At 41.9% G+C, this 12,450-nt stretch overlaps 1 protein-coding gene across 1 annotated transcript; it reads right to left on the bottom strand.

Annotated features, from left to right (window-relative positions):
- Positions 1-5,864: 5,864 nt before the first annotated feature.
- On the bottom strand, positions 5,865-11,827 carry LOC311205461 (RING finger protein 151-like; the record flags this gene model as incomplete). Its single annotated transcript, XM_084279892.1, has 5 exons — positions 5,865-6,267; positions 7,241-7,361; positions 8,666-8,828; positions 10,364-10,503; positions 11,622-11,827. 5 exons carry the CDS (start codon positions 11,825-11,827, stop codon positions 6,031-6,033), a joined length of 867 nt encoding a protein of 288 aa, XP_084136018.1. The 3' UTR covers positions 5,865-6,030.
- Positions 11,828-12,450: the final 623 nt, after the last annotated feature.

A 12,450-nucleotide genomic window follows, 5' to 3' on the forward strand; every position in this document is an offset into this window, starting at 1 on the left:
AAAGGGGTCTTTGTTCACTTAAATAGGGCACAGTTGTAACGTTCCTGTGTTTTGTAATCTCAGCTTTGGATACCTCATCTGCCTAGAATTGTAAACTTTAACAGCCTATCTTAAGCTTTTTCCAAGTATGAGAGTACTTCAAATGGGTTATTTGGGGTTTTTTTTTTTTTACCTTTGTGCTGCCTGGCTAAATGCAGTCGCTTTTTTATTTGAGCCACAGAAGGCCCCCATCATGTGTCCTTCCCCTGCCTGGGACAGTGTCCCGCTGATTGAGAGGTGATCAGTTTGCACAGAGCCAACTGCCCTGCCCTAGGGGAGTGGTAAACCTGTGCTGATTGGGTGCAGTTAAAGGGAACAGTTACGGTCCACAGCAGTGTGTGTGGTAACACTGCTTAAGGTGAGGTAACACTGCTTAAGGTGACATCAACGACAATTTGTATCAGAAGCCAAACAATTTTCCAAATGGTAAAATCACAGGAAGGTGTAAATTTACTAATAATGCAATTGTAACGGCTAAAGCAGGAGGAGCTCTCAGGGGCGCTACACGTATTAATGCTATTTTTTTAAGGAGCACCGCCTAAGTATTTTTTAAGCTGATTAGCTCCTTTAGACCATGTGTTTAAGGTTGTGTTATTTTTTTAGAAACTTTACTGTGTTGGAAACTAGCAGGGATATAAATCATTTGTTTTCGGTCAGGGACGTGGAGATGAACGGTAAATAAAACTGTCGAGCATGGAATAAATATGTAAATATTCAGTACTGGGTCTTGAAAGTTTAAAATGTATGGCATGTCACACTAGTCATTTTCAAAATAGGAGGAAATAAAGGGTGGGTTAAATTGTTTGATGTATGCAAGCTCTGTGAATTGAGTTAAACATGAAAAAAGTGTATGTGTATGCTTGGGGTTTTCTGTTGGGTTTGTTGGGTTTTTTAAAATGAATTTAATTCTGTGACCCTTCAATGCAAAGTGGTTGCTTTCTTGGATAAATTCAACTCAAAATAATGCTGTTTTAAAACTTGGAGCTATTTGGTTTGCTCTTTTAAACTGGATTTCTACTAGGAGTAAATAACACCTCAAGCATTAGATGTTATTTTGTATGCTGCCCAAGAAAACGTCTCCAGGTTTTGTTTCCTGACCGGACGCCCAGAACACTGGAAGCCACTAATGCTGATGTCAGAATACAGCAGAGTGAATCCACACCTAGCAGATGAGCATACATGTGGGAGGAGCAAGGAAGGCGGGACAGATCCAGAGAGCACTACAGTTCCTCCTCCTGCAGCTCAGTACGCAGACTGTGTGTGTGCGCCAGCGTGTGGTAGGAAAAGGAGATAAGCTGAGTGGCTGTGCCTGTGCCCGGCTGAAGTGTGTAAGGATCGCCGCGGTTCAGCACTGTCCCAGTTACGGGTGGACAAACGCATCCTTTGTGTGTGGGATAAGGGCAGGACAACATCTGTGCTTTTTTTACTTCTGAGACGTTTAGCACCCATGCAGCTGTTGTTACCCCGTACCAGCTGAAGGGCAGGTGCTGATGGATGGGGACAAGCAGAGAAGTCATCTGCAAACCGTCGTGCTGCTCTCCCGCGCTGGACATGGAAGCTTCCAGGCTTCCTCCAACCACTGAGTAACGCCTCCCACCAGGTAAGAGGCTGTGCCTGAGCCGGTTAGAGCAGAGCACTGCACAGCGCAGTGTCATGCTCTGGACTCTTGGTGTTTACCTAGTTCAGGGAATCGGATCCTCTCAGCTGTTGGACAGTGAATGAATTTTCCCCTTCCTGCCAGTTTATTATCCTGCTGTCTGTGCAGGACGGGACTGTCAGGACTTTCTGGGTGTTGCTAGTTCTTCACCTTCAGAACAGCTGCTCATCCCGATCACAAACTCCCAGCTGTGAGGTGGGGGAAACTCTGTGAGACGGGATACTGCTGGACCCAACACCTGCCTTGTTTACTGTGATATGGTCCCTCTGGGGGAATACAGCCTCGCCTACTCCCGTGCACTGACCTTGGAGCTGGAGGTTTTTCCACGACCACCTGCTCTGCACAGAGTACAAAAATTTGGCTGTTAGCCAACAAAGAGTAACTCAAACTTCTGGCAGAGAAAGAAATGAACTAAACCAAAGGCACTGCTGATGGTACAGACCCTTTATTAGTTCAGCTTTTATACAAAGTGTACTTCAAAGTGATACAAAGAGTGTTACAGTTTCTTTTACAGACTAGAGATTAAGCTCCGTTAAGCACTGTTTTATCCTTGTGTATATAAAGGTAGAAAATGTAAATAGATTGGCAGTGAACCATAATGCTGGAAGACAGTTCAGTGTTTATTTGTTAATATAAAGTTGCATAGAATTGTAGGTCTTTATAAAGGCATCTTATCTATGTGGTAAAATCTCCCTGACCTACCATCCTTCATCCAATAAGCAGTACAGGAGAAAGTCAAGGCTGGTACTGCTCCTTTTAAATCCTATCCAGCACTTCCATGTAGAGCACCATGCCAGAAGCAGCCAGGAGGACAGCATGTGGGAAGTGTCATTTGCAAGGCAACCTACCCCTTTCTATATGTCCTTCAGAACTGTTGGCCACCTGGGATCTATGCATACATTAAACTTCATTAAAAACACTGAAGAACATTTGAGATCAGCTGGCCAAGAGTGGTTTTAAACACTTCACCATACCATATTTCACTTGACTACGTAATTCCCTTCTGTGCTGACAGGAAACTCCTGTGGAAACAACTGTGGGCTGTTCAGTTAATTTACCTCATGTGAGACCATTAATCTAGTACTAGACTCACCCTAACTAAAACCTGCCACTGCAGTTAGGGACCCCAGCACAGGTCTCCCTGTCCACTCCTGCGCCTGGCCCAGATGCTGGTTCTCAGCTCCAGCCTATTGTTGAATCTCAGCTAAGTGCACTGGAAGCTCTCCCCAATGGCCATTCTCATTCCAGAAATAATCCAGTCCACGCTGGGTGTGACCACTGACCATGCTTTGCTTTGGGCTGAGCACAGAACAGGAGTTTTAAAATGCAGCTTTAATGCTGAAGGAAGTGGAGGAAATGATACTTTGTCTTGAATTTGACCTCTCCAACAGAGAAGTCCCTTGTGGAAACCAGTTTTTGTAACTGGCCTCTTGGGTCTTAAGAATAAATATGTAAATGTTGATTTTTCTTTCAAAGAGAAACTCAGCCCTTACTTTAAAATGTTAATGTCTTAATTACTTCCTTAATGTTATTCTTTCCCACTCAGCCTAACACAGCCACTCCTTGCACTCCTTTGTAGTCTCAAATACTAACAGTTTCCTCTCTCTGAGGTTGGTTTGTGTACTTCTCAGGTTTGGTACCATTACACTTTGTATCCACTTCTGGCTGAAGATTTAATTCTAAGGCAGCGTTACTTGCAGGGCTGACACGGCTGAGCTGGCTGCTGGCACAGGCTGGTTACTGCAGCTGCATCACTGCACTCGGGCTGAGGGAAGAGAGCTGGACTGTGCTTACTCCTCCTCTTCCCTCTCCTTTCCCCACCATCCCTTTTCTGGCTGCAGAGTGTTATTAGAAGCAACTAAAAATACAACAACTGCTAGCATGGTTCTTGGCCCACTGGAGTACAGGTCAACTTGCTCTCAGCACAGATGGGAGGAGATGGAACTGGTGGAAGTGTGATCTAGTCTGAGAACACCATTGCCAGTAATTCCGTGCTGGACCCTCCTGTGATGCACACTGAGCAGTGTCTCTCCTGTATCTTAGGATACGATCGTGACTAGGGAAGTAGCATTTCCAAGTGAATGTCTTCTCTTACACCAAGTCTACTACAATATTTGGACCCTTAGTTTTTATAAAAAGGATTAACAGACTATTTGAAAGAAAGAAAAAAATTCCTTGCTTCTGGCAGCCATTTTTAAGAGCTGTGTAATATGTGAGACTGGAAAAGCTAAAGCTAGACAAAATATTAACACAACAGGCTATTTAGTTTCAGCCTTGAAAATATAATTTTCTGTGGTCAGGACAGAAAAGACTGGGAGATCATTCCTGCCCTCCAGCTTGGGAAAGATGATCCAGCTCACCCGAGTTCCTTAGGACTTGGAAGGAATTTTCTTCTTTCACATTAGGCAAAGTAGATAAAGTCACGTCACAGAACCACACAGTACAGTACACAGAAAAGCACATCCTGAAAACATCCTGATTCTAATAGCATGAAATCTGGTGCTGCCAAGAAACTTTGAAATGAGGTGAGTGCTGAAACAGTCACACAGAGCACAGACACCAATAAAAGCATTCTTACTTTCTACCTACAGCTTTGATACACACACTGATGTATGTTTAGTGTGAATGAAGGTCTTCCCAAAGTACAGCTACTGGTTCAGACTGCTAAATATGGCTGCTTAAGAGATGTGCTACGTCATGAGTTGCTGACTGCTCTAGCCAATGACTGGCATTGCATCTAGAACACAAGGGCTGAAAACAAGTATTTGGACATAACTCTCCTTACATTTTCTTTCAGATAAAAAACCCCAACAAATTTGTACAGAAGGGTTATTTCTGTCAGTTTTTATACGCACCAGGCCTGAACACGTGCACGTCTCCTTCAGCAGTACTGACGAAACAGCAAGTTCTAAGGGTTTATTAAGCCTGGAATTAAGACAGGTCTGGCTGCAAGTCTTCATAATGTAGTGTATCACTGAAGGAGGCTGCTGCCTGTCTCTTTGGTTATGCTGTTAGCCATCAAAGCTTTGCTCTGGGCGACAGCAAGGAACGTGCAGCAGTGTGTTGGCTTTCCAAACCACTGCCCGGGCCGATCCAGATCGTTTTCCTGAAAATTCAGAACTGATTTAGCACACTCAGTAAACAGGAGGCCGGGTTCTCCTCTTGCTACTCCGCTGGAGAGCTACAACAGAGGACAGAGTATGGCTTAATTACAGTCCTGAAAACAACACGAACATGCTGTGGGAGAAGTTTAGAGAAAAGTCTTGGAACTGTGTGGATTCCTCATGCAGCCCTTACAGATAAATGTTCCCTTTCCTTGAGTCAGTATTTTTGTGTCTATATAAAACCCCCTAGCTCTTACACAGATGCATTCAGTACTAGAAAGGTGTCCGAAGTCCAAGTGACTGTGCAAATATTTGTCTGTTGTGGACATTAATGTTCAAGTAGCCTTAAACCTGCCCACAGAAAATTAAGGATACTCAAGGTATTTATATATATTTTAAAGAGACTGAGCACCTAACGGGCTGGGCTTACGCCAAAGGGACCCTGTAGAAGGAATTGATACTTTCACATACAAAACGCTCAAGTTTTTCAATGAAATGCAGATCCCCTCCCATAGACTCCAAATTACTCACACATCCACTTAAGAGGTTCCAGGTGACTATTACCTTGGGCTTTGGTATTGGCCTCTTAAGTGTGTGTCAGCCTGGGAAAATCACAGCAGCTCTGAAGCCAACCTCAACTGGAGCTGTTACGCCGCACAAGAATTACAATTTAAAGTGCTTTCATTCCACCTTTGAAATAGACCTTCTATGGACTATAAACAAACAAAATCTATTTATTACTGACTTCTTCATACTATTACTGAGTTTTCCCAAAATTAAGGACACCCCAAATGCCATTACTGATGATACACATTGGCCTTCTGTTTCAAGTACAAGCATAAACCAGATTTAAATGGACTACAGTGGACCAGAAAGGAAACAACCTTTGCGTATCTTTGACTTGAAAAGGCTCTTGCTCTCAGACTTGAAAGACGCCTGTACATGATGCACCAAAGAGATAACAAATCAAGTCGCCTTCCCCCTTTTTTATAAAAACACTAGCTAAAAAAAATCTATTTGCCAGTTACTGGTTTTAATGCCCAGGGTGTGTTCCCTAAGAGAAAACTTCCCCATTTGCTTTTATGCCCCAAGAGGGAAAAAGCAGTGATCCAGATTAAAAAAAGAAAGGAAATGAAACGATACACAGGTTACCAGTCAGTCATAGAAAGTAGAAAAGATGCCAGATGGTCACAGAAATCAGAAGAAAATGCTTTTTGAGCTTACTTCTGTTTAGATAACTGTAACTTCCCTAGGTTTTCGTTTTACACTCTCTAGTCGTGCTAGCGGGCGGAAATTTGTTGACTTCCTGCTTCCTTCAGTAGTAGTTAATCGACAGTCCTTCTGCAGCCCCCTCAGCAGCTCCATTAGTTCCCGTTTTTCCAGCTCTGCCTGCTCCAGCTCTTGGCGGTGCTGCCTCTCTGCGGCCATCAGAGAGCGCACGTCTGACATCAGTCGGGACATCTGACTCTGAAATGCAAACAGAAATTTACATAAGAAACAAACCTTTTTCTAGGATGATGGTATGAAGCTGGATTGGCCACGCTCGGTGGGTGAGGGACTATAACGAATAAGTAACACTGAAGTATTTTTTTGGATGGCAGAACAAATGTAAACAAATTGAGACACAATCCAGCATTCACCTAGTGAGACAGTCTGGTTGTAGAGATTCCCAAAACCAGTTTTCCTGGAAGTGCAAAAACTTTCTTAAAAAGCAGAATAGGAAACAGTGGATTGATCTAATTGCTGCTTAAATTTTGTATCTCAAGACCCCAAATAAAATAGGGTTTTGGTTATATTCAGATGCTGGTCTCCAAGGTTTTAACATCAAATCCAGAAAACCCAAAAATGTAAACTATAAAGCACACCCACTGCCTTGGGCTTTAAAAATGACTGTTCTGCGATACCGTAAGGACTGGATGGACAAAAAGACGACACCTCGCTTGTTACTGAAGCTTACAGTGCAACTTCCTAACCCTCTGGCCGCAGCTGAACCATCGAGCGGACAGCACTGTTGCCAGCAGGGCTCTGTGTCAGCACTGGATTGAGCCACTTTGCACAGCACTAAAAGAGGAGCTGGGTATTAATTACATCCAGTTTGTGATGTATGTCCCACATTCAGACACTGAAGATGAGTTTCAGACCCATTTCCCGACGTGTTTTGCATGCACAGACCATCACAGCCCCGGTACAGCGGTATCTGGGTTAGCTCCAAATGAATTGGAAGTGGATGAACCACACAAATACAGCGCTTGGACAGCTTCTTGACAGAGCTGACCAGCCTGGGGAAAGCACTGTGCTGACACCTCTTTTGCTCCCCAAACTTAAGGCAATTCTCATCTGTATGAAACTGCAATAACAAACTAAGAGACCACCACTGGGAAAAGCAGAAGGCTAGCCTGTTAAGAGAGCGGAAACAAGGAAATAAACCGATCATATTTACCTTTAGTTCTTCAATTTCATTTTGCAGAATACTCTCTTTTTGGACCATATGCCTTCTCTGTGAATCTAACCTTGACTCCATCTCATGTTTTGCCTCCTCCACTCTGCAGATCATTTCTGACCTAAAAAGTTTATATCTCCTTGTTAGGTCTTGCAAACATGGAAAAATCCCCATGATTTTCCAATTCCAGACAGCCTTCTTGGAGGCCCAAACAGTCGGCTCCGATTCCCATCACACTCTGCAGGGCCCCTCTTTAAGGTGCAGCAGTATGATGTACTAAATAGAGCAAAAGCAGTGCATTGTGCCTGGGGACACTAAAGCGACCAGGAACAGACTGTACAGGGAACAACCCTAATCATATTCCTGAAACAGCTCCTTGGGCTCCAGATCATGCATTTATGACTTTAAATGATTTACTACTACCTCCTTGGGCTCCAGATCATGCATTTATGACTTTAAATGATTTACTACTACCTTTTACTTACAGTATGTGCTTGCTTGGTATTGCTAAGCACAGATAGTCAGGACAAAAAAGTGTGAATACTATAGTATGACTAAACATGTAATCTTGTTACTTTTATGGTGGACACTAAATGCAGTAAATTATCGTAACCTAATCATTCACAGAGACTCAGCCAAAACTTAGTTGTTGCTACATTTTACTACTACTAGGATCCTTTTTGAGTCTGGAAGCAGAATCCCTTGTCTCTCAATGCACTTAAAACAGATTTTAGCCTGAATTCACAGTGACATTCAAGAGCACAAGGCTTAGTGAGCTGAAAGATACAAACAGGAAGGAGCACAGAAAAGAAACCAAACAAAACAGTGCAACTGGAGTATCATGGAAAGGGAAAGCTCCAGAGACGTATGCAAGAGGAAAAAGAGGATGCTGGTAAAAAGTGTCATATTCACCAACTGTAACTAGTCCACCAGGATTTTAAAAAAAATTGAAAATTAGACCCTCTGAAGTTTAATCTATTAGCCTGTATCTGCCAAAATAATTAGGAAGTTTTATTTTTGATATCTGTAAATATGTAACTAAATGAAATTATTAAATAATGTGACTTTGGATCTGTATTGGGCCAATGGAAAAATGAAGTTGCTAACTTCAGCCCAGTTCTCATTAGGTATTTTGTCATTTTTTATGGTCAGCTCACAGTTTTCTTCAGCTGCAAGCACTGGTATTCCAAGTTTTGTAATAACTTGGACCAAAACAACCCCCAACCCAGCAGCAAAAAATAAAATCAAGCCAGTAAGAATTTCAAGTCTACGCTGACACATACTACTACTCTGGCTCATTAGTATCAAGTAATTAACAGAGTATTTAACACATACCAGAATCCAGCACTAGCACTTGCAGTGCTTTACGCAGTGATTTTAGGCTCAGACTAACAGAAACATCAAAGAAAGAGAAGGTTTGTGTACCGCAGCAGCTCCAGCTCGGTTCTCAGCTCTGCCACGCAGTTGTGCTGCGTGTCTTCCGCGCTGAGGATGGTGTAACCACAGCCGTTGGGGCACTCGCGGCTCCGGAACTCGCACACGGCCAGGTGACCGTCTAAGTTGCGGCGTTCGATCTGAGCTGTACAACCTGAGCAGGGAACAGCAAGGTAAGTCAGTCATTTACAACTAACAAAAGTGTTTTAATTAACCCCAAACAAAAACACTCAGCCCAACAAACTGCAGTATCTTGAGCCAAGTAATTGTCATTCTATTAAAGCAGAGACAAAAAGATTTCTTTAGAATATGAATTATTACAGTTTTGAGACACATACTAGTAATAAACCACTCTGAACAACACTTACTAATATATTTATCTATTAACTGAAAATTTCTATTAAAAAGCAGGCATTTTCTGTGAAGGTTTTGGCCACTGGTCTGTCATTAAAGCCATTCAGCCACGACAACAGCGATGCCAAGCTAAAACTCTCTTAGCAGCTTGCCTGCCCTTGCACCACAGATGGCAATGACTGGAAAAATGCACTTGTGTAAAAAACCTGTTACCTATCATATTTAGACAAAAAAAACCAAGAATACATAGTAAAACTGTGGGTAAGATGGAATGTAACTTGTTTTCCTGCATATTGGTTGGTCCTGTGTATGGCACACTAGACCACATAAGAAAAAACATTTATTTACAAACATTTAATATCTGATGCAAAAATAGAAATATTTCCACAGAAATTCCAAGACAAAACCACTACAAGTCTGCAGTGTAAAATGTGCAGAACAAAACCCAAACACTATATAAATTACTGCTACTGTCAACACTCTGAACATGTAAGTTCGTAGTGTTTATTTTTAAACAGTGAGTCACTGTTTGCTGCAATATATACCATAGCTCTTTCTGTTTCATTTGAAGAGAAAATAGATGTAGGAAAACTGAAACACGGGAGCAATGAAATTTGCCAACAAACCATGGTAGAAAATTACAGAAGACAGACCTCTAGGAGGGCCTTACTAAACTATAGTGACTTGTAGCTGGAGGTACTCAAAGCACCTTCTGATGTACTCTTGAGGAAGCATTGAAGAGATGCCCCTCATGCCCTGAACACCAGACAAAAGGTGTGGTAACTCCATAAACGCTGCTGCTTCTGCAGACAGTGTGCAGGAGTCACTGCTGAGAGAAACCAGAACTGCCAGTGGAGCAATGCTAGCACCTTCTCACAACTGATGACTTGACTATGTCCTTGGCATCATTCATTAGAAATTAACTTTGTCCAGGAATAGATGACATTTTGAACAAAACTGACTGAGAAACTTTAACAGGGTGTTTCTTCTTAGCAGTATGTTTCTTCCTCAAGTGCAAGTTTACTTTAAATGAAAACCTTAACACGAGCACATAACGTGACAGAAAGCAAAACAACCCACTGTATCTTGACAAATTTGAAGTCCATCATTCTCATTAATTTTGGTTAGCTCTTGGACAAGAAATTTGTGGTCATGATCATGACTGCCATAAATCTGTAACGAATTCTGTTCAAAAAGTCTCCTGCAGAGTAGATGATGCTAAAGCTTTTACTTTTACTTTGGAAATAATGGCCTTTATTGCCATTCTGTTGACAGAAAGGTGAACAAACACATTTCCTGAATAGAAAGGATTCAGCTTCTTTGAATGTTACTCACCAGCATTGGAGCAAGGTATCTGACTGTATTCACACTCCCTTTCATGTCTGTCTATAGACTCCAGGGAACAAACCATTTCACAGCCGTTCTCTCTGTTTTTGCAATGTAGCTGAAGACGGTTTAGATCATTTTTCATATACCTACATGCAAAAAAACCCCAAACAAACCACCAATTAATTTGTTCTTAAATCTGGGAACACGATTGAAATATTACTATTTTCAATTTTTAGCAAAATAAAGTAAGATTCTAATCTCCCTTAGGGAAAACTGTGAGTAATCGGTTTAATTTTTTTTTTCTTAAATAGAATTTAAGTGACCACATTAGAAAACAACAGAAACAATGTTGATAGGAAAGGCAGTCTCCAACATTCATTGTGCAACTGTGACCTTTCACTAGCTCAGCAGATATTACCAAGAGCAAATCTACTAGGGCTACTCATTCATTATGTAAGTTCTGTGTTTCTAAAGATGCCAAACGGAAGCAACTACAGTGAGTACAGACAAAGCAATTGATAAATTCAGTTCTAGCGTTCTGTCTACATTAGATTTCAACTTTCCATGCAGTGAAATCTCATTAGTGCCAAATTTAACATTAATTAATTTAACATTTGTGGCTGAAGGGTTTAAACACAGCCTAACTATTAATCTGAGCAAGATCAGACAACGCAGGGGTTAAACAGCAAGCAGTGTCTACTGATGAAAATGTGTGCTGCCAAGGAATTACAGAATAGACTTGAGAAAAGAGCCTGCTTCACATGACGAGCTGCCTCAAGACAGATTCTTACAGCTAAAGGCCTTTTTAAAAAAGGATTTGAAGGTGAGAAGTTTGGTTCATATCTAGAGGAATTATTCATTACAAACCCCACTGCAGTATCTAGTAAGACTGAAAGGATAAACAAAAGATACAGTGTGTAGTGACTGTAGTCAAGAGTTGCTTTGCCTGCTTCCTCTAAAAAAGCACGGGCAAGTTTTGGTGCTGTGGAGGGCATTCAGGGTAATATCCAGACAGGTATATAGAATCAGCGTTCAAGACACAGGTGAAGAATAAACTAAGTGTTCTTTCCATCTAAAAATCTTAATACCTTGAAAGTTAGTTACCTAAAAATAATATGCCAATACTTGATACAAGTGACAGGTTTCTGCGATAGGCATACTGGATAAAGACAATCAGAGTGACAGTATATGACAAAAGATGAAACTGTGCAAGCAAAGCTGAGAAATTAACATGATTTCAACATACAGCAGGATCACTGTATACCTGTAGAGAGGTCGTAGCAAAGACACATCAATCATCTGTCTGTCTTCGGGGCAGTTGCTGTGGTGAACAAGCCAGCCGTGTATACAGGCCGTACAGAAGGCGTGTTCGCAAGGAGCCTGCAGTGGGTCTTCTAACACGTCGCGGCAGATGGAGCACAACAGCCCCTCATTCACGTAGCCAACGAAACGCTCGATGTCATAACCCATGCTCCCCACACACCTCCAGCCTATTCAGAGAACACAGAGAAGTAAAGCCCTCCTTTGTCCTGCATCTGTACGGCTGGATCCACAGGAAGGCCTGGAAGTGACTCCAGAAATACAGAGAGCTTAATGTGAATGAAGTGAGAACGCAAACACATGCTTTGGAGACTTTAAATTTTAAGTGGGAATTTGAGGATAGTCCTGGTGGATGTCAAAATCCCTATTTTATGTCAAAGTGCTCTGAATTCTGAAAGCAAAGACTTCAGCAGACAGTGAGCCAGGCTTGCTCTGAACTGTTACTGAGCACAGTTCCAGCAGCCACTGGGAAAGACAGAATTTCTATTTATGTGAATTCTGCCTGAAGCAACAAGATCATAGTTCAAGTGTATTCCTTTTTAATGCCTTTTGTATCTCCTTACAAACAACACTGGTGGAACTTTCAGCCTGCAAATTTCACTGAATGTGTCAGTTTCATACTGGGGGGAAAAAACCAAACCAAACCAAACAAAAACCCAACCAACCAACAACAACAGCTAAGACTCTCTACTCCTTGTAGACCTCCATTCCAGAGGAAACAGCACGAAATCTCCACATGCCTGGAGAAATACTTATTATTTGGGTAGATAAAG

This window comes from Gallinula chloropus (assembly GCF_964237585.1).
Source record: "Gallinula chloropus genome assembly, chromosome: 2".
In the NCBI taxonomy this organism is placed as follows: Eukaryota; Metazoa; Chordata; class Aves; order Gruiformes; family Rallidae; genus Gallinula; species Gallinula chloropus.